The 27,559-nt window shown below is 30.3% G+C and overlaps 1 protein-coding gene across 4 annotated transcripts in view; it reads left to right on the top strand.

Annotated features, from left to right (window-relative positions):
* The window catches only part of LOC107455319 (potassium voltage-gated channel protein Shaker), a 657,874-nt gene that overhangs the window by 558,250 nt on the left and 72,065 nt on the right, over positions 1–27,559 (top strand). For all 4 annotated transcript variants that reach the window (XM_016072833.3, XM_071182262.1, XM_071182261.1 and 1 more), the window contains exon 2: positions 7,491–9,113. In XM_016072833.3, the coding sequence (XP_015928319.1) occupies positions 7,491–9,054 (1,564 nt within the window). In that variant the 3' untranslated portion in view covers positions 9,055–9,113. The remainder of the gene's footprint in view (positions 1–7,490; positions 9,114–27,559) is intronic.

Below are 27,559 nucleotides of genomic sequence, written 5' to 3'. Positions count from 1 at the left end.
ACTACAACCGTGAAGTTAATACACCTCTCACATTCAGCACTCAAAAAAAATACGGTGATCTTAATACAGCTCTCCCGGCTTCGCACAAAAACAGCAATGAATCAACTAGTGGCATCCATTCATCGAATTCTATCATAGCTATAATTCTGGTGGGGGAGTACTGTAGCGTATCTACCACTACAAAATTACAACTACAATTCACTAGTATATAAGACATGTTAACTCGACTCTATGTTGGGGTACCTTTTCATAGATGACGGTTGACATGGTCTGCAACTCCTCTCCCCACAATGATAAAAATCATTTGTGGAAGTACTGTATTGCTATTTGATTCGACAGATTGAGTTTTAAATTGTTATTATATAGCTGACATTAGATAACCGACTGATAACTTTATTTATCATTTACTATTGAGTACTTTTTTGTTGAATTCCACAATTATTCATGGATTCAAGCATAAGTATAAGTTTTTTAAAAAAAAGTCTTCTTTTTCTTGTACAATCCATTGCAAAGTCATTCAGAAGTAAATCTCAAAGGAAAACGATTAAATTTAAAGTAAATGATGAACTTTCATAGTTTTAACAAAAAAAACAAAACTACCTTTTATAAAATTCAAAAACAATACAAAGCCTCATTCTATCTAATCAAATCAATCAATTTCTAGAGTTTTGCATCTTTCCATTTTCCTCCAGCGTAATTCAGACTCACCACTCAGCAATTATTCTTTTGTCTGATGTCACACAATGCAGCACAAAACTTCTAAATTTCTTAGAATTGTTACAAACATTATACATAAAGACATTTTAAAACAAAATACCTTAACAATACAATGCAGCACAAAACTTCGAAATTATTAGAATTGTTACAAACATATACATAAGGACATTTTAAAACAAATTACCTTAACAATACAATACAGCACAAAACTTCTAAATTTCTTAGAATTGTTACAAACATTATACATAAAGGCATTTTAACACAATATACCTTAACAATACAGTGCAGCACAAAACTTCTAAATTCCTTAGAATTGTTACAAACATTATACATGAAGACATTTTAAAACAATATACCTTAACAATTCAATGCAGCACAAAACTTCTAAGTTTCTTAGAATTGTTACGAGCATTAGACATAAAGACATTTTAAAACAAATTTCCTTGGGATCTTTTTTCTCGAAAGTTCAGCAATTTTTGCTTATTTTTATTAAAATTAGCCAAAAAAACTTATAAGTATGCTTTTGTCCTGAAATCTTTGCTTTGAAATATTTTATGCTTTGAAAATATTCGAATAATTTGATTTTAATCGATAATCATTCATTGGAGCAGAATTTAAATTTTTATAAAAGAATCACCATTAATATAATATTAAAACGTTTTTTAGTCAACGGGCTTTCACGTTTGTGAGGATGGGATCTACCATTTTAAATTTCTATCACTTTCCACACTGTGAAAATATTTATAGTCCAAACTACCAGAATGTGTTAAAATTAATCGTATTTCTGGCTCAATGGGTAATTTTTCAAACAGCAATTTAAGTAATGATTTTAGTAAAAAATAATGTTTCATAATATGTGATTAAATTCGTTAAATGTGTTAAGATTGGGTATTTGACTATAATACCTTAAAGCATGGCATAAAAACCATTTTTTTTTGGTTAAAAGGGCTTTTCTAGTTTTGTATTTTCTTCTATAATTTTGAAAACCGGAATTTGCGGTAAACCGTTACCATATGATAGGAAAAATTACCAAATGAATGCTTTAAATACCACATATTTTGGTTTTATTAACCCGAATTATTTTTTTTACCTAAAATGTAATTTCCATACAGTACTGTAATTTTACCAGAAACTTTTGTTACGTGAGATAATAGGACAGCAATTATCCGCTAAATCTACTTTATGTTTCACTGTCTGTTGTTTCCGTCTGAAGTATTTAAAAAATTTTAATAAGTTTTCGATTATATTTTTCTTCCAATGCCCACCTGGGCAATGTCGTCAATATAGGCATCTGAAGGGGAGATTTGTTGGCCACTCCTTCAGATGCACCATCTTAAGTGGGCCAACTATGCTCCCGCAGTAAGGACAGATAGTGCAGAGAATGAATTGCCCATGATTAATTTTTCATTATATTTTATTAAAAAATTAAGTTCAACATATAGCATGTATACAAATTATTTATAATATTAAAAATTTTATGGATATATAAATCAGAATCATAATTCTGCCAATCAGGGAGCAATCTATACATATATTTTAGTCCCAGAAATTTTGCGATCGATATCATAAAATTAATTATTTATCTCCTTCAGTAAAATATTTAACATTCCATGTGTATTAATCCCACGGTGGACCACGGTTCTCACTAGATCACCGAAGTCAAGCATGACTGAAAGCTGTCAGTGAGTGGGTGGCTGACCACTTTGATAAAACTACAAGGAGACCGAGGAAGTGTGGCATCGTTCCTCGTTTAACTTTTCTATCGTAAAGTGCTCGAATTCGCATGAATTTCATCGGATTATCAAAGTGAAAAAGTCCTCCTATTCACTGAGGATTAGAATTATGATAGCGTGTCTTCGGATCACCCTCAGGGGTGATTCTCAGACCGTTGCCAATAGCCAATTATGCAATCCCAAGTGCAATGCTAATTACATACTACGATTCCATATGTGTTTCCCCCAGGTTAAGAAGGATTACAAATTAAAGGAGGCAAGAAAAGGAACAAAATTAATCAATTTCTAAAAATCGGTTAGATTTTTCAGAATTTACCTTTTAGTCAAGTACAATGTTCGTTGAAATTCATTACGTAGATTACTTGGTTCACCCAATCCTTTGTATATAATCCAGCATCTCACAGTCACTTCACAAAAAATAGTAATGAGTTTTTTGTGCTAAATTTTTACTTTTTTTAGGAGCTCCTTGTAATTTGCTCTAAGTAAATGTCGACGCTTAACTGTCATTTTTTGAATTAAATTGCGTTTCCAATTCTATGTCATACCACTCTTTCAGTGATTTGCACTTGCAAAAACTATTTATAGCTCAAAAGTTTGAGCTTTATGACACACATATTGGATATTATTTTCTTAAATACCCTTTGCAAAGTCAAAAAATTAGATTTACTTACCGCTTTAATTTACTTAACATTCAACTGCCATTTCTCAAAAGCAATGCATCGAGCAAAAATATAATTCAGCTGTCAAACACAAGGTATATGTTACCATTCCAATCATTTAAAACATTAAAATTTGGGGAAAATATTTTTGTTTTTTAAATTTAGGAGATGTGCTGCAAATTAATGATTCAAACTTTTTCTTGTTACCTTCTATAACTTTAGAATACTATCCATGTTTTCCTAGTAACAAAGTTTAACATTGTAATATCATTTTTGAAAAATTAAAACTTTATTGCAAAGTATATGGCAACTCATACAAAAGTAACATTATTAGAAAACTTTAAAGTCATAAAAATTCATCACCGTGCAATTTTTCAATATTCATTTTTTGAAGAACCACTTACACATTAAATGCCACTTATTCCTTTACATTAAATTTAATATCCTGCAGGAATAACATCTGGAAAATTCCTTTTCAAAACATTCCTGGTCCAGCCTTCAAGCGTTTCAGAATGTCATCCGATTATGTCAGTTTAAAAATCTAAACATATTTATTTTGTTTTAGACATTTAGAAATCTCAGGAGAAATTAGAAGAACAGATCACTAGAGTATACTATCATCAGCCATTAAGATGTTGGCAGTGATAACAGATTCTTGGCTTTAAACAAAGCCAGCATCCAAATATTTAGTGAACATTAATAGCATTTTTGAGGTTGCGTCATTTGGTTTGTTTCAAGAACCATTTAATTGTCTTGCTTGTTCTTTTATTTGCTATTTTTATTTTAGTGTGTAAAATAATTTATTTGAATCTAAAATGGAAGCATAAGAGTAAAATAAGCGTTTCTTTTTCAATGTCAGATAGGAACTGCTAAATAGACAAATTTTCTTTTCCTCCTTTATAATCATCAGCCATCAAACTTTTGGCAACAAATGTAGATGCTTGGCGTTTAACAGCAATCAAAATCATTTATCAAAATATTTTGCGAACGCGGATAAGATTTTTGTTGGTACGACATTTATTGTTCGAGCATTATGACTTTTTGAATTGCCAAATGCTCTTTATTTTTGCTGAATATTCAGCAAAGACAACGCGCAATCTTGCACAAAACCAAAGGCAAGCTGAAAAATATTTCAGATTGAATTCCGGTAAAAAGTACCGGCACTCAGAGTACCAGTACTTTTTACAGCAAAATCCTCTTTTACCAGAACATGTTAAGAAACAAAAAATCTAGTGTACCGTAAATTTTACAGTAATAATTAACGTAAATTCACTGAATCACTGCAATTAAATAAGTATCACTGTAAAAATTACGATATAATATTTTACGGTAAAAATGGATTTTTCCTATGATGCACCCAAACCTATGAGGCACCCTATGATGGAATATGTTTATACCGTAATTTGATCCGGAATTTTTTAATGTGCATATACAAACACTATTAAAAAATTTAAAATAATTTATATTTTTTATCCGGAGAAAATACTGCTGACTTCGTATTATTTCAAATTATAGAAATAAGTAACTATAAACAAAAACAAAGACCAGAATTTTTAAGAGAGCTTTCAATTTACTATTTTATTTAAATGCCATCCAAGTGCCCTCTTGATACTTGGATTCTTGAGTAAAGAACGTAAAAAAATCTTCCAATGAAACTCGGTTTTCATTATTTAATTGAGCTGTAAGCTAGCACTATTTTTTTTGAGTAACTAATTAGAAAATGAATCTGCAGATTAAATTGTAACAATGCTTGATGATATTTCTATGATAAAAATTCATTTTTCATGCATCCCTCTCGAACGTTTTAAAACTTTTCCTGTGAAATTCTAATCAACAAAATTTTCTCGTTTTCTAATATTTTTTAAGGAATTTTAGAATCGGGGTGGGGGGCTAATGTTATCCCTTACACCCGTTGTTAGAACTTCAGGATCCTAGTTGGAGTTTTGGAGTTATAAGCCACACAAAGACAGAAATATACAAAAGTTTTCTTTAGTAACTGTAAAAGATATACATCCAAAGCTTATTAACTGCAAATAAAAAAAATTTAAAAAATGAACCATTGAGTTCCAGTTTGTAAAATTCGGAACATTAAATCATAAGTCATTCTGAATGTTTTCTTTTTGCTCACGGTACATGAAAAAATATTTAATACAAAGGTTTATAATGTACTTAAAAAAATTAAATTTAGAAAGGCATGTTCTTGCCCATAGTCTTAAAAAATTTGATTACATGACTTTTTTGTAGTCTGCAGTAATAGTCTGCATAAACTCTATCAATATTTAATATTTTCTTGTTTGTAATACTTAATGCTTCAGATTTAAAGTAAAAGTGATGTAGATATGATGTTGCTAATAACATTGTTTTCATATGATAATAATAATTACAATCACATGTTTTCAATAACATGCAATTGAAAAGGCATAATTCAGCAAGTACTTTGTAGAGTAACATATTCAGTAGATCATGTAAATCTTCTGAACTTTTTTCGAGCCCTTGTACTGCATTATCAACATAATTAATTCAATTTGAAATGGGACATAAAAGGAATAATAATTATTTTCTTTTGATTTTTTCTGAACTAATTGTTTTTAACGGATAAAGGGTTATGTTAAGGGTTAAGGGTTAGGGCTATTTTGAATAGAATGCAAGATAAGTCTTATATTCTCTTTGTATGAAATTTGAGTGCTTCTTTATATACCAGATTATTTTTTACGTATATATATNATATATATATTTAAGAATTTTAAAATAATTTTTTGCAAAACTAATGAGTGGAATGAAGTTTGAATAATTTATATTACAGATATTTCACTTTAATTGATCTTCATGACGGTGAAAAATAAAGTTAGACTTTGATGCTATTTTTTTTTTCAAAAATAAGGGAATATATTTAAAAATAATTTAAATAAAAAAATTTATGCATATTTTAAATCCTGTGCCAAAAGCTTTTTAATAGAAACTGAAATATCAGTACTTTTATTAAAAACAAATACAACATTTAGCTAAGTAAAGATTGTGCAATTTTTAATTGTTTCACAAATTAGAAACATAACTATTTTCATGTTATTTTTTTTTAAATGCATTTTAGAAAATTTGTGTATAGTCTTGCAACTTGTGTATTCTTAAAAGTTTTTATCCTTTTGCAATGCTGATATTTTTTAAACACTTAAATGCTAAAATTTATACTCTTGAATATACATTAGATTTAAATATTAAAGTATTAAAAAAAGAACTACATTAAAATAAATTATTTCTTATCAAACAATGTGCTTTTTAAGGATTTAAACTAAACATATCTTAAAATCCTTCAAAAAACATGAAAACTGCCCTCTTACTCTAGACAAATTTAAATCAATAAAACTTTATTTTCTTCCGAATACTCTTTTTTTTCATTTTACTACACACTACTTACTTTTAACTTAATTACTAACTTATATGCCTTTAATTATTAAACAAAAATGAAAATAATTTTGCAATTGAACAGTTTTTTAATAAATTACTCGAAATTTTCTATACTTCTAAATTTTTATTTATTAATCCACTTTAATTGCTTTATAAGGACTTATAAATTTATAATGAGAATTACATTATCGATTTATTTTTATTAAACAGTTTGCGAACATAGAAATCAAAATCATAATTCGAGCAACCAGAGAACTATATGTAGAGATGTTTCAGTCCCAGAAATTCTACGATCGATATCATGAAATTAATTTTAAACCTATGTCGTCTTTACGTCAAAAGTGTTGCACTGCCAAGCAATTATAATAAGTAAACAGTTTTAAAAGTGAGCATTAATTGACGTTTAAAAAAAAAGTGCCAGCAAAGCTGGCGAAAGAGTAGAAACATCGATGTAGGAATTGGCGGAGTAGTTGCTTTCTTTCCCCCTTTGATCCGGCAACCCTGATTCTGGGGGTAAATTCGTCGACAAAATCCTCATCAGTGCGAGCAACGGATCCCATCGGAAAGGGATGCGCCGATGTAGGAGTCGGTGGAAAAAACCCCTGCTGCGGCAGGAGGATAGTTATCCTACATCCCGGATATCCGGCACAATCGTTAGCCGGACTCAATCAAACCGGGATTTTAGGCTTTTTACATAGTTAAACAATTGAACTTTTTAAGAACATCAGTGAAGGGTTTATAAACAGTGGTGATAACGACCTTCCACCATTTCGAAACTCCACCTGGTCGAGAAGTGGGGGGTCACCCCCGTCCTCCGGCCCCGGCGGGCCCCATTTTTGGCACCGCCGCCACCGGCTGTAGCCCACCTGAGAAGAGCAAGTAGTGGAGGGGGTGGTGAAGGAAATAAAAACTGGTTCGGAAGTCGCGACGAATTAGTTATTAAACAAACTGTATCCTCATCTTCTCTTCCTTTCTCCAGGTCCCTGCCGAAGCTGCACGGCGAAGATGGAGGCGGTGGAGGAGGCATCACCGAGGGTGGAGGAGTGGGCGGCGCCCAGCTGCTATCATTGCCGCCCCTCTGCAACTTCGAGCCCATCCCACACGACCACGACTATTGCGAACGGGTTGTGATCAACGTGAGTGGTCTTCGGTTCGAGACCCAGCTGAGGACGCTGAACCAGTTCCCTGATACCCTGTTGGGGGACCCGGCTCGGCGTATCCGCTATTTCGACCCGCTGAGGAATGAGTACTTCTTTGATAGGAATCGCCCTTCCTTCGACGCAATCCTCTATTACTATCAAAGCGGAGGACGTCTCCGAAGGCCTGTAAACGTCCCACTCGACGTTTTTGCTGAAGAAATCAAGTTTTATGAACTCGGAGAGATGGCCTTCAACAAGTTCCGCGAAGACGAGGGGTTCATCAAAGAGGAGGAGAGACCCTTGCCCAAGCAGGAGCTTCAGCGCAAGCTCTGGCTTCTATTCGAGTACCCCGAGAGCTCACAGGGAGCTCGTGTGATCGCCATCGTGTCCGTGGTAGTGATTCTGTTATCGATATTCATATTCTGTCTGGAGACGTTGCCCGAGTTCAAGCATTACCGCCTCTTTAACACAACTAACAACATGACACGTGTAATAGAGGACGAAGTGCCGCGTACCACAGACCCTTTCTTCATCATCGAGACGTGCTGCATCATTTGGTTCACTTTCGAATTGCTCGTTAGGTTCCTAGCGTGTCCCTCCAAAATGGCGTTCTGCAAGGACGCCATGAACAGTATAGACCTGATGGCCATCATCCCTTATTTCATTACATTGGCCACCGTAGTGTCTGGTCAGCGGCCACAAGAGAGGCCCATCAACGAGAGGGGCAACAACCAGGCCATGTCGCTGGCCATACTCAGGGTTATCCGTCTTGTGCGGGTGTTCCGGATCTTCAAACTTTCCCGGCACTCTAAAGGCTTACAGATATTAGGCCGGACTCTAAAGGCCAGTATGCGAGAACTGGGCTTGCTCATTTTCTTCCTTTTCATCGGCGTCATCCTCTTCTCGAGTGCCGTCTATTACGCTGAGGCGGACTCTGAACGCTCTTTCTTCAAGAGCATTCCCGACGCGTTCTGGTGGGCAGTTGTCACCATGACGACTGTCGGATACGGGGACATGCGACCCGTCGGGGTCTGGGGCAAGCTGGTGGGCTCGCTATGTGCCATCGCTGGCGTGCTCACCATCGCCCTGCCAGTTCCCGTCATAGTCTCCAACTTCAACTACTTCTACCACCGGGAGACGGATCAGGAGGAGATGCAGTCGCAGAACTTCAATCATGTAACTAGCTGCCCGTACTTGCCCGGTACGGTGGGCGCCAAGCTCAAGCGCGATTCTGTCAGCGAGTCTGCCTCAGACATCATGGAATTGGAGGAAGGCATGCTGCTCAGTGTCGAGAATCATCAACACCAGATGCTCCTCAACTATCACCAACAGCAGAAAAAGCCCAACTGCAATCCCCTTCACAATAACAACGTGAATGCCGTCTCCATTGAAACCGACGTCTGAAGTAGTGCTTGGTTGGCAGCTGCGCAAATGTCCTCCTACAGAGCAGCCTTTATATACACGTATCCTTTCTTCTTCTTTTTTTAACCCATTACATGCTTTCATTATGGATTTAAACGCGGGTAAGTCACATGCATGTTTTACTTTCGTCTTGCATATCTTTTCTCATTTTTCTTAAGTTCTACTTTTGAAAACCATACCAGTACTTCAAACCATATTATCATTTAAATTTGCTTAATAAGGTGTAACTTTAAGCCAATGTATCGTGCAATTCATTTTGAGAACTAACTTCCAAGGAAATATGGCTTAACTTAACACCTTAAATATGCAGAAAATTTGTATGATAATACAGTTTAATCTGAACCAATATTTTTTATATTATAGTAGATATAGATTTTTAAGCTCTCATTTCATTTATTATATAATTGCATCACAAAACTCAGGTATAGCATGATACCTTAATGTATTTTTCCCATCAATATAAGCATTATTTATATTTAGTTTATGTAAATAAATGAGTATATATACATTTAATTTTGAAATCTCCCTATGACATGGTAATTGTAAATACTCAAAAAAATGTTTCAAACTTTTTTTTAACTGTTAATCTTTACATAAAAACGAAAATTTTATGATGGTAAATCAAAATTTTGTCTGCTATCTAATTACATAAATCTTTTATTGTATAAAATTAAACAATTTCATTCTGTTTTTATAACAATTTATAGTACGATAATTCAGAAAACATTTTACTCTTAATATAATAATACTGAAATTGAAGGAATTGAAATGCATTATTTTACTTTATTGACAGTATTTTTCTTCCAATTTTTAATCTCTTATTTAAGATAATCATTGTTTCCTATTTATGTAAGTTCTAGATAATTATTTACTTTATTTTAAGTTGTTGGAGTTTAGAATATTAAGTAACATTTTTAATCATATTCTAACGAATTTTGTAAGTAGTAAATCCAATTAAAAATAATTGATTCACATTTTCAATTTACCTAAACTTGTCTAAAGTTCTTTCTAAAATATTTGAGTGTTTATATTATTTTCTTCTGACTAAACTTCTATACCGCAAAAAATTATCGACTTGTGCCTAAAAAAATATAATCAATGATTCTAAATTATAAAATATGTTCACGCATTGTTTGGTTTTTCTTTTTGGTTACATTTATGTGTGCCAAAATAATGAAAATAATACATAATATTGCTTAAAAGTGCATAATATAGTATAAAAGTACATAAAAGTAAAACTATTACACAATTTTACATAATTTTTTTTTTAAAAAAAAGCTGTTTTAGTTATAACCAGAAAAAAATCAGCCATGAGAAGAGATGGGAAGGATTTAAAGATTATTTAAAATAACTGCCGTACATAATTTTTTTAAATTTCCCTGTGAGAATAATAAAAACATTTTAAAATCATCATATATAATCATAAGATGAGGTTTCAAATATGCACACTAAAATTAAGGTGGTTTGTTGAAATTTCGTCTTCAGTTGTTGTTTTTTTTATCAATAATCTCAATATTTAAAGCTTGGTTTAAGCAAGGAATTCAATTACATTAAATGATGAATTAAATCCAAATAAATCACAGTCGGAAATTTTTTAAACATGAATTCCACAACTTTCACAGTCATTTTGTTTCCTATATACGAAACTCTTACTTTTGAAAGGAACGTTGGAAGGCAACAAGTGATGCTCTTTTTTGTAAGTTACGGTACTTTTCCAATTACAGCATCAAGAGAGCGTGATTATTGAAACCTATATTTATTAAGTTATATTAAACTTTGAAAAATAATGTGAAGTAGTCGGATGAATACAATAGTAGTTAAACATAAGAATAATACACTGAGCTAAATTTAAATTGTATAAGATTTGTTCTTGCTCATTGTGTTTAGGAAGAATTATGATTCATTTGATTTCTAGTTTTTATTTATTTTTTTATTATCATTATTTTTTATGGATTCTTGTACTTCAGAACTAGTTGATTGGCGTACCCTGAATTGAATTTTTTAGATTTTTCATTGGGATTTCATGATTTCTTTTACATATTTTTCTGTACCAAGTGCATTTTTTTCCTAATTTAACTGCTTGGTACCCGAGTTTTGTCGTCAATTTTTTAGTTTGAAATGTATGATTAAATTAATGGATTACATTTAAATAAAATAATATAATTATTTCAAAGTAAATAAAAAAGTTTCCTTGACCATTTTCTATTAATTTTATTATTAATCATTGAATTTATTATGAACAAGAAAATTCATACATGTCCTGTTAATTTGAAAAACCAATTATATCATTACGATTGAAAAACAATTAATCATAATTTTTGAAATCTTTGTGCTATTAATGTATTTATTACTTCTGAACATGAATTATAAAATTTTTAAAGAAAATTGAAAATTGAGGAATATATACAGTAACTACATATTTTTCTTCGATATTGCTCTTGAGGGTTCAGTTAAATTAGATACTGTACTCAAATAAATGCAAAATCAGATTTGCACTTCATTTATTATCAAAGCATGGCATAAAAATGAAATGCAAATCAGGTGTTTCATTTCTTAAATCATTCTCAATGCATATATATATATATATTCNAATTCAGTAAATTTAATTCAGACCAAAAGAAATACTAGAATTACAATAGATATCATACAATATAAAAAAATGAAACAAAACTTTGAAGCCATAATAGTAAATCCTTTTTGTTTTAAAGTCGTGTTAAAAATAAGCTAAACAATTCATAAAAAGCGGATATTTATGACTTTTTTCTGTATTTTTATCGTTAAAATTTTATTTAATTAATTTGTCTATATTTCTGAAAAATAAAATTTTTAGGAAAAAAAAAACTTAATCTTCATTTTTTTCACTTAACATCCTTTTTACTCTAGTAGTTAGTAGTTCAATGTTAGAGAATGAACCTTAATTAGTAAAAGTTTAATCATCAATTCTTATCACCAAGAAAATACCATACAGTTTTGTTACAATGTAAAAATGAGATTAACACTTAAACTTTAATATTATAAATTTTTCCCTAAAATTTTAGAAGGATAAAAAATAGAAGAAAACCCTTGGGAAATATTTTCAATTTTTATTCATTCTTTTTTTTAGTTTAGAGTTGCTTGATTACTTTAATTAACTTGATTGATTTGATTAAAAAATAATGAATAATACAAATTATAAAACCTATAAAAGCAATAAAAATAAACTTATTACTCAATAAAGAATAATATTAAAAATTTCAACATTAATTGTTAATAGTTGTTCATTCTGTTCCTCAAAACAATAAAAAAAATTAAAGAAAAATTAGAAAACCAATTTTTGAAAACAATTTAGAATCTTAGTATATGAACCCAGAAAATAAATAAAAGAAAAAAGCATGATCAAAAAATTAAATAATGTGAAAATACACACATTAAACAACATGAAAATGTATTATTCAATCTCCAGCTCTAGTACTGTCAAAGATTAAAAAAGAGAAATGTTTACTGATTGGGAGGAAAATAAATCTCTCTAGATTTGAAGATAAGGATCCTGTTTCCATATCCACTAATGATAAAACTCTTCTCTTCGATACAAAACTGTACTTTTTCCTAGACATGTTTAAAGAGCTCTTGCTTCTTTTCTTCTTAATGATGATTTTACTGAAATATTATATTATTGCAATCAATTCTGTGAAACACTTTCCCTGACGCTTACTAAACTGACATTAAATGTATATTTTTAGTGATAGTTTTACTGAAATATTATATTCTTGCATCCAATTCTGTGAGACGCTTTCCCTAACAGTTACCAAACCTTCCTTAATAATAGATTCTTAGTGATGGTTTTACTTAAATATTACATTCTTACATCCTATTCTGTAAGACGCTTTCCTTAAAAACTACCAAACCTACCTTAATAATAGAGTCTTAGTGATGGCTTAACTTAAATATTATATTCTTGCATCCAAGTCCGTGAGACGCTTTCCCTAACAGTTACCAAACCTTCCTTAATAGTAGATTCTTAGTGATGGTTTAACTTAAATATTACATTCTTACATCCAATTCCGTGAGACGCTTTCCTAAAAAACTACCAAACCTACCTTAATAATAGAGTCTTAGTAATGGTTTTACTGAAATATTATATTCTTACATCCAATTGTAAGAGACGCTTTCCCTAACACTTACCAACTCTACCTTCTCCAACACTGCTTTAATATTAGATTCTGAAATCTAGATCAGAAAAAAGATGTTTTCAATTTTATGAGAGGCTTCCATCTTATTCTGATTTTAAACATAAATACTGCAACCAGAAACGTATAAAATGTTAAAATATTGTGATTATTTTTTGTTTTTGTTTTTTGAAGAAAAAAAAATGTTTTATAAATAATACTTAATATATCTCTCTCTATTTAATTGGGATTTTGATAAGGTAGTAGAAACCCGAATTATATTTAGTTCCATCATTGAAGAATTTAAAATATGAAAGGAATCCAGGAAGGAAGTAGAATCCAAAAAAAAAAGAATTTATGTTCGAATAAAAAACCACCAATTTCGTTAGAAATTCTATTAAAATTTATAGTTTTCACAATTACTAAACTTTTAGTTTCTCTTTCCTTCCATTTTATATGTTTTGAAAGCTTTTATTATTTCGCAAAATGATTTACAAAAATTATCTTTTTCTAGTTTATTAAAACACCATAAGTCTCTTTTTAATGATTTTTATCACCTCTTTTAAATCACAAATACTTTTTACCCGATTAAACTATTAATTACTTAAACGAGAACAACAGTAAAGTTATAAAAATTCTTATGCATTTCAGATTTTTGTACGGATATTATACTTATTGCGTTAAAATATACATATGTTAGTTACAAGTAATCGTGATTAAAAAAAGAAAATAAGAGTTGTTATGCAGGATTTCTTGGATCTGTCGGAAAACCTAGTTATAGAGAATTTTTCGAAATATTTTTGCCTTATCTTGTAAGTTTTTTTTTTTTTTTTAAACATTCCAGCTTTTTTAGTGAAATATATGAATTTTAGGATAGATAAGATACTAAATGCATATTTATCGGCGAAAAGCAGAATTCAGGCGATAAATTTTATTTATAGCCTGCGTTGAACAACCGACCCAATTCTGAGTTTACAGCTATCAGTGTTCAACACAGTAGCTTTATAATTTTGAACCCAACCCAAAAGACCAGGTAGCTACAGGATCAAGCATTGGAACAACCTAGCCTATGTAGAGGACTTCTTGATCTAACTAAGCTGTATTTGCGTTACACGGAGAAGAAAAGCACGAAAACCTTACACGGCTTCCCCGTACTCGTGACCAATCTATCACTGAGAATATTTTACGTCAGCACTGTGATCGGTGACAGCTGGGTGCAGAATTCGTATCGACCAGCCATCTCTGGGATTCAAAACTCAATGGGGAACGAGTGCTCCTAAGCCACCATCCTGAGAAGATTAATTTTATTTTTGCTTTTATAATCGTCTTTAAACCACCGGCCCAATTCCAGGTTTACGACTACTAATGTTCAACATCATAGCCTTGTCATTGTGAATCCAATCCAGAAGACAAGGGAATTCCTGGATCGGATCAAGTATTAGGAGAAATTTGCCTTCGTGGAGCACTTTTTGATGGAACTATCTCTCTGCGGTACATGAAGAGGAAAATCACGAAAACCACCTACGGTTAGACTAACTGCAAGAGGACTCTATCCCATTATCCATCTACTACTGAGAATATTTTGCGTCGGCACTGCGTGCAATGCACGCTGGGTGCAAAATTCGTATCGACCTGCCACCGCTGGTATTCGAACCTGGGTCAACTTATTGGGAGACTAGTGTTTTTTCTTCTGAGCAGCCACGGCTCGAGAGGTTGAATTATCGTAAATAGCGTGACATGTTGTCGGGCTTAACATTTGACATTGCCAGTCCCAAGTACCTACTCATGTCTTTTTCGCTTTCGGCACGTTTTAAACTGTGTGAAATCTAGTCCTTCATTTTTAGGAAAATTTGCACTGTTATCATGAAAATAATTTATTATGAAATAAGAGTAATAATAATAAATAATAGTAATAAAAATAAATAATAGTAATAACAGTAATAAAAAATAATATATAGCAATGACAATAGATAATAATAATAAATAGTATTAATTACAATAATAGTAATAATAAAATTGAAACAATATTTAAATTTTCAAGTTTCTTTATTCATTACTTTACTTTATTATTACTTTAGTTTATTTAAGTGAATTTCGTTGCTAATTACCTCATACCAGTGTCATTTTTTTAACTTAAATGAATAAAAATTAATTCATCTTTTTTTTTCTTTTTTTTTTTTGCTGTCCTTCTAAATATTTGTTTTTCAGTACATTTTAATCTTCGGTCTATATCTTTAAAGCAATTGGTTATATTATTATTTCCCAACCGTTACTTTGAGAAGCCTAAGTGGTTAACAAGGTGTAGAAAGGGTGTTCGTAAAAGTTATTATTATGAAAGGATTTAAATTACTAATTTAAAAAATATTTACCTTTACTTTACTATGCAATGAATTTTTTCTGCTCTATTTTCTATATACTTCGGCTAGAAAAGCTTGCATACTCTGACAAACATCATTTAAAAGAGAAGAAAAATACATCATTACAACGCGTGATTATAGCCATTTTCTATGTGTATCATAGACATTTTGAGCTACTCGGACATTAGACATTTTGAGCTACTTTTGATCTAATGCCTGCTGATGAATAATTACAAATACAGTTCCATTCCGAGGTCTAGTCAGTCTTCTGCCCTAGTGGTTCCTCTAACTAAAAAGAAGCTGCAAACAACCCTTAGTCAGATAATATTCCTGGCCAGGAGATTATGAAGCTTCTATCTGAAATCGGCCTGAAGACACCAATAAGCCTCCAATGGATCCCACCGCATGTCGGGGTACATGGCGATGAGACAGCCGATGTGCTCGCCAAGAATGGCTGTGATCTTCCTATGGACTGTTTGAACCGTCTTACTCCCACTGAGGTCCACTCCCTGGGAAAACATCGTTTGCTTCCAGTGTAGCACCGTACTCCATCCCATCAGTGGTATGCTGGTGACCGCGCTGGCCTATCATTAACATGCAGCGGCCCTCAGCCTTTCCAATCGGCCATGGCCAGATTTCGTAGTGGCCATCTCAAGTGTTTAAGGTTTCAAAATGGGGAGAAGACTCTCCAACCTTGTTCCTGCTCACAACCTGCTAGTCCCGATCACCTTCTTTTTTGCCTTGGCGCTTCTTATAAGCAGCTTCTGGTTGATCGGGACTTTCTGCAGATAAATGGGGAACTGATGGGACAGGCCTTCTGGACCTGGTCTAGGCTTTTCTTCCCCTGGGGGATGTGTAACAACACAGTTACATTATAGTTTTCTTTGCCGCAGCTATCAGAAAAGTCAATTGAACCTGATGAAAACTTCAAAAATATTTGTCAATGAATATCTGAAACAATATACAACTATTACCCTAATAAACGCAATATCACATGGAAGCATATCGAGTTTATTCTGAGGTAACTCTTTAAAAACTGTTATTTTTTGTCCTATGGATCATTCTTTAATTGATGTCTGAATCAGTGCTGTTTGCCAAACCAATTCATTAAAATGTTAATGTGAAATATATTTCAACCTGAGGAAAGATTTTCAATTTACATTTACTTGAAATCAAGCGCAGAACCTCATCTAAGAATGACACCGTTAGACATTAGTCATTTGTTCTGTCAGACAGCTGCGAATGCTTTTCCTGAAAATCAGTTGGTTTGTTTAATCAATTTTTGTATCATTTTCTATTTTTATGGTTACGTTTTCACATTTTGTTTTGAAATGTGGTGCGACGTAAACAACAAAAGTTCTAATCTATTTTAGGGGTTAGGGATTTTAAACCTGTTTCTATAAATTATACAAAGTGTTGACCAACTTCTTTCAGGTTCAAAAGATTGGAAACCACTGGGCTTAAAAAAAGTTACCATTAACAACACTATAGCATTATTTTAGGTGCAAAATGTGTAGAAATGCTCATTGAAATTATTTTACTATAAGTATATTTTCAAATCTAGGTATTCAATATAATTCAATATTTTTAAATTTATGCTACAAATATCGCTCAAATTTTAGTTCCTTTTTCTTTAAAAAAAAAAAGTTTATTTGCTAAAAAATAATTAGATATATTTCCGCGTATCTTATTTCCTGCACAACTTTATTTTTGTGATTCTATATATTTGTGGTAATGTTAAAAAAATGGTACCAAGAATAGAAACAAAATAATTTTAAAAGTACATCTTAAAAATAGATAATTCATCATAACTAAAATCGTTGAAGTCGACTTTTTTAAGGTTATGAAACTACCATATCCTGTAACTTAAACTAGGTAATTATTATCGTAACTAATTAATTAAATTCTTCAATTTAATTAAAGATTACCTTATAAATAAAAGAATTTTGTAGTTACTTTGATTATTTTGCAAACTAAGTGTAGTATTATTAAATTTTTAGTCTATAATGCTGTTTAAACGTATAAAAATGTATAACGTTTTAAAACAAAGGTGCTACTCTCTCCCATTCCTTCTTATTTTTTACAAATTCCTTAATAGATTAAGAAATCAATTTATTTATTACACACGAATAAACAAATATGGTGAAATTACCGTACTGTATGGTAATAACCTTTTCTGGTAAAAAACACATAATTCTGGGTAATAAAACCAAAATAAACGTTATTTAAACAATTCATTTGGTAATTTATCCGTTCATATTGTAACATTATACTGGGAATTTTGATTTTCAAAATCATAATTCTTATTACTGCACATTTAGAAAAATACAAAACTGAAAAGTAAATTTAACCGAATAAATGATTTTTATGCCATGTTCTAGGAAATAATATTGGAAAAATGCCGAATTAAACTACATTTACTAAATTTTTTCACAGATAAAACCGGATTTAATTGTTAACTTTACCAAAATCATTACCAAAACACTTTCTCAGTGTTCCCATAGAGCCAAAAACACGGTAAATTTTATCATATTCTTTTGACATTGACAATAATTTTTATTTCTCAGTGCAGAAAATAATTATAAATACTACTACTTTCTGCTCACCCTCACCATCACACTCCAACTCCATCCTTTCGGATCGCTTTGAAACCCGAGATTCTTCTGCTCGTGTTGCAGATACTAAATTACAGTAGTCTAGAATTTTCATGAAACTACCTGCTTGTTAACATTAGGATTCCTTTCGGATCACTTCGTAACCCAAGCTCACTTTACTCGTGCTCCAGATACTTGATTATAGCAGTCTAGAATTTTAGTTTAACAACCTGCTCGTTGACATTAGGATTCCCATCGGATCGCTGCGCAACCCGAACTCACTTTGCTCGTGCTCCAGACATTAAATTATATTAGTCTAGAGTTTTCGTAAACAACCTGCTCGTTGACATGAGGATATTTTTCGGATCGCTTCGCAATCCGAGCTCCAACTGTTCGTGCTCCAGATACGAAATTATAGAATTATACTAGCCTAGAATTTTCATTAAACAACCTGCTCGTTGACATAAGGATTCCTTCCCTAGCTCAGTCTGATCGTACTCCAGATACTAAATTACAATAGTCTAGAAATCTCGTTAAGCAACCTGCTCGTTGAAATAAGTATTCCCTTCGAATCGCTTCTCAACCAAGCTCTTTCTGCCTGTGCTCCAGATACTAAATTACAGTAGTCTAGAATTCTCCTTAAACAACCTGCTCGTTGACATAAGGATTCCCTTCGAATCGCTTCTCAACCAAGCTCTTTCTGCCTGTGCTCCAGATACTAAATTACAGTAGTCTAGAAATCTCGTTAAACAACCTGCTCGTTGACATAAGGATTCCCTTCGAATCGCTTCGCAACCAAGCTCTTTCTGCTTGTGCTCCAGATACTAAATTACAGTAGTCTATAATTTCCCTTAAACAACCTGATCCTTAAACAACCTTTTTAAATCCCTTTGACAAAGAGGGGACACAGGTGTCCATTTTATATATTTTCTCTGGCGCTCTAATTACAAGCAAAAATTTATTTTGGTATTTTTTTAATCATTAAAAACAGTCAAGTAGTTCCAAAAAAATATTTTAGATTATCGGAATTATATTTGTACAAAAATATAAAAAGAAAACAGTATGAAGAAAAATATTTCATTCATATTGAAAAATTTATCAATAATAGATTTTGAAAATTAAAGAAATTTCAATGATGAATAACTGTTTTTCGTAGATCTAAATGCCTGCAAATAAGAGTGAATTTTAAAAACTATTGTTTGGAAGTAAGCAGTGTTTGTAAGATTTTACCTTTAAGGAAAAAAAATTAAGTTTTTAAGGCTGTATTTCATAACTTTATGTTGCATGAAATGATGGCTTCGTAAGTTTAAAATGTCATATATGTACAACTGCAAGATTTTTTTTTTTTAATATATGTCATATTTTCAGATTTAAATAGTTTTCTGCCTTTTTTTTAGTTTTTTCCTTGTATTCAAAATTGTATGGTTTTTTGTTTTTTAAATAAAAACGAAAGCACTTTCAGACAGAACCTTAAAATGATTTTCTAATTGACATCATAATATAGAATATTGATATACAAAGTTAAAAAAATTATCCTTAGGATACATTGAGTTAAACTTCATCCATGCATTTTCAATTGGTCAATGACTTTCAAAAAGAATACTGAAAACACAGCTAGTCCTTGCAACTTGAGAAACCGCTGTGTCAAATCACGTGGTTGAGCATGTCGGGTTAACGGGTTAGCTATTTGGCTTGATTTATTAACCCGCTAAATCAATTTTCGGTTCAGATTTAATTGAATACCGACAAGCCATGTAACGAGTCAGTGTCAAACCTGATTGGCAGCTGATTCGTGGCATAAACAAATGTTACGCAAATGCAAGCATCCAATTAAGTCATTTTTGAACATATTATGACAGTGGAAAATTTTTATACTGATGATTAACATCTACCATCAGTTAGCATCAGGGAATAGCACTAGCATATTAATATTAAATTTAGCTTTGGTTTAAAATCAAAGATTAAAGAAATAATTAAATAAGAATATTTTTCACTCTTTTTCTGCTTCAATGCTAATTGTTCAATAAGTTTTCATTTTATTTCAATTTTATCTAAAATTAGTCTGACAAAAATGGTTTAGGTAGCGTATGATCTATATTTTAAAAACGTTGTTAATATAATGCTAGATTAATTTCAAAAAAACAAAAGTATTTGGGTAAAACAGTTACAACAATAACTTGTAAATTGTAAAAATTTTGTTTGCTTATTTAAACAAACCCTTAATTGGAAGCATTCGAATGAAAAATATATTTGATCAAACAACCTTCTAAAGCCGGGCAGGTTGCTTTGTTTGAAAAGAACTAGAATTTATCATATTTGAGTTTAAAAAAATTTGCTTTCATACAATCCATCACATTATAACTACTTCAACATTATCTGATCAAAGGTAATTGTTTTTTACGTTACAGCTCGAATTATTTTGCTAAATGATGTAACAAATGCAATTATTGGTTATAGGTAAAGAATCATTAGTCATGTGTTAGAATCCCAATGTGTTAATCATTAATCCCAATTTGAAACGCTATTTGTTTACTATCATTGCTAGACTCATTAATTTTTGAAAACATTTTATCAATCCAAAACAATGTGTCTTTTTTTTCGAAAACAAAAAATTAATTATAAAACAATAATCTGATTTTATTTGTTCCAGTTAATTTTTGAAATATGATTATAAATAATATTTATTAAATTCAAAAAATTAAAATTTCGTGTAATAATTTCGAATAAATTAAAAATATTGACTAAAACTATGATTAACTGCAAAAATTAAACGTGTTTTGTTTTAAAAAAAATTTCTTAACTCTTAAGAGTCCTTTTAGACAGCGCTCGGAAAAATTAAAAAAAATGTGCAGTTAATTCTTCATTAAAAACTAAAAAATTTTAATAATTAATTTTATACCCAATTCATACTTCATGTTGTTTTGTTAAATTTTTTGTTATTCATTTAAATAGGATCTATTGAGCCCACCAGTAACCATTTTTAGAATTGCTATAATTTTTAATAACTATTCGAGCAAGTTTGAAAAAAATTGGAAAAAAATACAAAAGAATAAGATTTTAAAATTGGTAAATCGATTGAATAAATTTCTATGGGTATAATAAAATATACCAAAATGAAATATAATAAAATATACCATAACTTCGTATTAAATAGAGATGTAAACACTCAATAGCAATGACAATGAACTATCCTTGGGTAGGTTCGGGGTTTTGTCCCCTGTGTCTCTTGAAATTTGGTGACAGCAGTTCTTGTGCCCCCACTGATAGTGTAAATGTTTTGCTACATACATTTTTCTTGCAATTAAATGTTATTTTAATTTCATTTTTGTCAGGATTTATAATGGGTTGTTGATTGCAAAACAGAGGCAATGCGGTTTACGATTTGTTTGCTTTACGCTTATGTTTTGTTACGGTGCTATAGGTAAAGCAAGAAACTTTACAACTGGATTATGAAATAAATTGCTCTCGCTATGAAAAAAAAATTGTCAGATTTATTCTTCTACTAAGCTTTAAATTTTCATTGTATAATTCTTAACACTTCGTGAATTACTGTCGTTTTTGATATTTTTTTATTGAAAAACATACCAAACTACAAGTATAAACACACTTTTTAACTATATCTTTTCACCATTTACAAATATTACGCGTAATTATTAAATATTTCGCGTACGATTCATGCCTCATGTTAAATATTTTGAAATTTTAGTTTATTTCTTCAACAAAATTACGCAAATGTTTGCTGTTTACTCAAAACAATGTATAATTTTCTTCTTCAAGAACTATTTTTTTTATTCTTTAAGTAAATTTCTCCATTATAAATTTCTAGAAGGAACGTATATTTGCAACAGGCCGTTTTAGGCAAAGAGGTCATGGAGGTCAGAGCTTCTCGATATTGTGACCAACAGCATGATTGTGGCAATCAGGTCAACATTGCACACAAAGTCGCTTTTACTTCCCGGAATTCCTGGTATCCATCGATCTGAATCTAAATGACATCAAGCCGCCACTGAGGATCGAACTACCAATCTTTACACTGCCATTTCCTTACTTTAATATTCAGCCATTGTGACTCAACACAACTTGAAAGTTCAAGTTATAATATTTTCTATAAAAGAAGGTTAATGCTGAATTTCACATAAGTTAGCATTAAAGAGTCTCAATTATGATATCCAAAATCTTATAATACAATTTATTTGACAAATAAATCTGTTCTGATGAAATCTGATCTGATCAGATCTGATTATACCTTTTATTTTTAGTGACACTATGTGTTTCACTACTCATACTGAGAAAAAAAGTTATGCTCAAAACTACCAGAATATGGTAAACTTTACTGTGTTTCTGGCTCTATGGAAGCACCCAAAGTTTCGGATATTTTACTGAAGCTCTTTGGCAATGATTTTGGTAAAATTAGCAATAAAATATGGTTTTGTAATGTGTGAAAAAATTTACTAAATATGGTAACATTTTATCGTGATGCCTCAAAACATGGTATGGAAGCCATTTATTGGTTTTAAATCAATTCTTTCTACAAGGGTAGAATAACAAAACCATTTAGGCCAAGTGAACTCCATAATTGAGTTTTTTTAATTTTTAAAGGTATTGCTTCTTGAATTTAAATATTGTGTATAATGTATTTCTACCACATTTATTCAAAATATTGGAACTAGAAAATTATTTTTTATCCTTATTATGATATGTATAAAGAATAAAGTTCATATTTGATCTTTCTAATTTCAAAAAGTATTGATGCTTGCAGTTATAAGTATACTAAAGTTAATTTCACTAGTGCTTTTTTGAGGCATAGTGCATTAATTTCATCGACAACACTTCATCGACAGACCATTTCATCGACAGACCATTTCATCGACAGAGTCATTTCGCAGACAGGGGTATTTCGTCGTCAGGGTCGTTTCGTCGACAGGGTTATTTTCGTCGACAATTTGGAGAAAAGGTTATTTCGTAAGCAAAGTCATACGTAATTTTGAAACTATTTTTATGATTTTTTAGATTTGATGTTGTGCCCCTTGCACTTCTTTGTAATTTAGTATATTTGAGACGAAATTTTTAAGACCTAGCCTGATGCAAAATCTTTATAGTATGTTGAAGTTGGCAGAAAAGAAGCATTTTATTTGAAAATTGCCTACTCCTCTATTCACATTACGTTGCAAAAACGAAACCTTTTTTACATTTGGTGTTCTAATTGTATTTTTCACATTTAAGTTGTATTTTACACACTTTTTTTCTAGTCATATTAAACGCATTTTTTTATAAGATTAATTTTTAATGTGTAGTATTGTAGATTAGCATCGCAAAAGGAATGGCAATAACTATTGTAAATGATTCTTGATGTAGGGAGTGAATGAAGGGCGAAATTAGCAAGGGAAAAAAGACAGAGTATATAATGAATCAGTGAAATAATGAAACCACTTCGGCGATATGAAAATTTTGTGTTTTAAATCATTTTAAATTAAATTTTTTGAACAATAATGCAAAATATCAGGGTTTCTATTTGAATTCTGATATTATTAAATCTGTCAAGCAATTAAAATATAATTTTATTACTTGCATTGTTGACAAAGCATCTAATAATTTTTGCTTTATATGTAAAAAAAAATTGACATTTAATGAGTAAAGAATATGATAATAATAATACTTCTATCAAAATTAATAATTCTGAAAAAGAAATTTATAATCGACTATTAGCTTTTTCCAAGAAAATAGGTTTAAAAATCAATAGCATTAATTATCCTTATTTATTTCCTACAATTAAGTTCCTCAAAACACCGGTTAAATTTAGATTTGTAGCTTTCAGTACTGGCTGTTATAATTCTGTTTTTGGTAAAAGATTTTCTAATCATTGAAACATTATTTTAAATAAGATTATTTCAAATAATAAGCACTTTATTATTAATAACAACCAAGACGTTATAAAATATTTGAACTACGATAATATTAATACTATATTTACATGTCATTTTGAAAATCTCTTTACGACATAACAATTTAAGGAATATTTGTTTGGAAATTTTAGATAATTATTTGAATAATGAGAACATTAATGAGGAAGATTGTATAAATTTATGTAATATAAACATTTTTGACAATTATCTTTTTAATGGTACTTGTTTTTACTGACAAATTCAAGGAATCTCAATAGGGAATTGTTATTCAAGCGCATTTGCATATATTTTCTTACATTTTTATGAGCAAAAATTTTTAGAACATAATTTGCTAATTGGGTTTAGATTTATTGTTGATTTAATAATTTTCGATTGTAATGATTTTAATTTAATTAAAGATATTTATCCTGAGGAACTAAATTCAATGAATGCAAATTCAGATGAAAATTGTGCTTATTTTTCAGATCTTGATATCAAACCTCATAACCAAAAAATTTTCAGCGGATTATACGATAACAGAAGAGATTTTAAGTTTAATGTTATTAGTTTAACACATTTTAATTCCAACCTTTACTTTAAGATTTTTAAGAATATTTTGATAGGTCAAATTATTAGATTCTAATTTATTTGTAATATAAAACAGATTTTCTCTCAGCTATCAGGAATTTCAAGAATACATTAGATAATTAATAATTTTCCTTTTTATTACTGTAATTATGATATTTTTATTCAAAATATATTAAAGACGTTCAAATATTGCGGTCGATATTGAAGCCAGCATAAATAGGCCTATGCGGTGTAATTTAGAATTTTTTGTTCCTGAAGCATATAGATGGCAGCACTTTTTTAGAATTTTTACTCATTGAATGTTTTTTTTTTGTTTTTTTTTTCACGATTTTCAAAAAGGGGTCAGCACTTGATTTATTTCTAAAGTTTCTTAATGATTTAGCAATTTATATTATATTTTGATTTGGTTATTCCAATTGTAACTTTATCTTTATTTATTTATCTTATTTGTGAGCGTATCATTATTAAGTCTCACTCTGTCCACTTTTAAAGCGTGTTTATTTGTCATTAATTTTTCGTAGCATTTAAATTTCAATTCTTCTAATCGCTCTTTCTAATTTGTTTTTCCAATAAATTATTTTAAGATTAGATGATTAAATAATTTGGTTGTATCGAAAGTTTCAATCATATATCTAGTCTGTTAAAAAGTTTTAAATGTTCTGAACGAGATGTTATGAATTTGTAAATATGTGTATAATTTTGTGAATATTCTTTTGTTATGAAACTAAATATCTCAGGCTGATCACAAATAAGCAATTTAATTAGAAATTTTTAAGAAAGTCGCGTAATTTTAACTTAATTTAGAGAAAAAATTAGGTTTAATGTATTTCTTATGGAGGACTCGGTTTAGTAAAAGTTTTGTGATTTGGCGATAATCTTGGAGACCATTTTGGCTAGAAAATGATAGTTTGGAAAACTATAGATAGTCGTGTCGAATGTTCTGGGACTTCCTCCCCAAGTCTATATAAATAGGAGTCTGCCTCACAGAGTAGAGAGTAGACAGACTGTTTCATTAATCTACAATCGAAACGAGCCCCTGTTCTCGGTACAATAATATCATTCAAATTTGTTGAAATCTGAAATCTGTGGTGTTGATTTGAACCATATTATCGTACTCCCTAAACTTGGTTACACTATACTACAGTTCACCTTGTCTCATATTAATACCTTATTCAGGTTGCAGTAAATTTATTCAGTATTACGGTTTAAGACACCATATCATTGTTCAACGTTGAACCAACGTTTCTGAGTGTTTTTTTTTTAAAGAAATATTTTGACAAATTACATTTTTTATAGTCTAGATAGATTGTGGAAGTTTGTTTGAAAGAAAGACCCAAGACAAAAAAAAATCGAATAGTAAGAAAAGAAAAAAGAATAAGTTTTAACTTATTTCAATAATTAAATGCACTAACCTACCAACAGTAAATATTTAATTCTTGCTGGAAGATATTCGATGAGGTGATTTAATTATGATGATCCAATTTTCGATCATTTTAAGAAAAATAATAAGCAATTTGTTTTAATTTCTAGGATGTTCAACATTCTCGATTCTACATTAGTCTAAATCATCTTTTGAAATTTTAGAATTTAGGTGACTAATTTATATATTCAATTTATATTTATACTTAAAATAAAGAAAATTGAGTTTTGGTGCGAAATGTAAAAAAATTGTAAATTCTTAAATTTAGGTTTGAACTAAGTTTTACAATTAGTTCAAGTTAAGTTTTCACAAAATTGAAAATTACAAATAGTTTAACGGTCTTTCGAAGTTTTAAGCGTCTAATTTTTATTCTTAATCTCGAATATTACAAAATGTAACTATATTCTGTCATTTTTTTCTATTGTTTTCTATTTTATCATAGTTTTATATTTTTTTCCTTCTAGCACTATTTTTATGTAATTAGGTTGTCGATTGCAATTGTACATGTTTTTAAACGTTGTTCGTAATGTAAAACATTTTTTAAAAAGACTTGTTCTGAAATTGAATGCTCTAAAACAAAAGTTTCATTGCATTTCAAAATTGATTAGTAATGCTTAGTGGTTATTCATAAATTTTTAATGTTTGAAAAGTGTAGTTCTGGTGTTGCATTTTTTGAATTGAACGTGAACTCCTGCAGTCCAATCCATTTCAATTCATAATTAAGAAATATTATCTTTAATATAGAAAAATAAAACTTGATTCTTAAGTTTTTCTGATATTTTCTTCGTAAGTAATGCTTCTATTTCTATTTTCTAGCACTATTTCCTTGTAACTGAAGGTTGATAAGAGTAGTATATGTTCCAAAACGTTGTTCGTAACAAAAAAGAATTAAAAATAAGTAAATAAATAAACTTTTTCTTAAAATAGAATGCTCCTGAATGAAAGTTCTGCTGAATTATAGAATTAATTTTCAGTGCAGTAATGCTTACTGGTTATTAATAATATTTTAACAATCGAAAAGCCTAGTTCGGGTTGGAAATCCTATTATTTATTTATTTTGGTATTTTCTCTTCCTATATTACGCCATTCTACATTTACCCATTTTTTAGTGAAAATTCACAAACATTGTAAATTCCGTATTTTGTACGAAATTAGGGTTGTAATTATAATTCATTTTAAAATAAGAATTTACAAAAATATATACTAACTTCCAGTTTTTGAGTCATCTTTTGTCAAAATTTTGAAATCATTCAAACGTACATCAGTCATGCTGCTAGATATAGCTAAAAAAATTTAAATAGAGTCATGATTTTAAGAAATTATTCGATCAATTTAAGAAGAAAAAAAAACAATTTAAAATAACGATCATTTTCCACTTAGCTTGGAGAAGACATGCAAAGATCTTCACCAATTTCAGACTGTTAGTTCAATGATCCATTCCTCTGAGTATTATGGGTAGTTTACATGTGTCGGGGAAGTTATAGTATGGCTTTCAGGAGAA

The sequence above is a fragment of the Parasteatoda tepidariorum genome, chromosome 6 (assembly GCF_043381705.1).
Source record: "Parasteatoda tepidariorum isolate YZ-2023 chromosome 6, CAS_Ptep_4.0, whole genome shotgun sequence".
NCBI lineage: Eukaryota > Metazoa > Arthropoda > Arachnida > Araneae > Theridiidae > Parasteatoda > Parasteatoda tepidariorum.
This window is presented reverse-complemented; position numbering and strand designations above follow the sequence as displayed.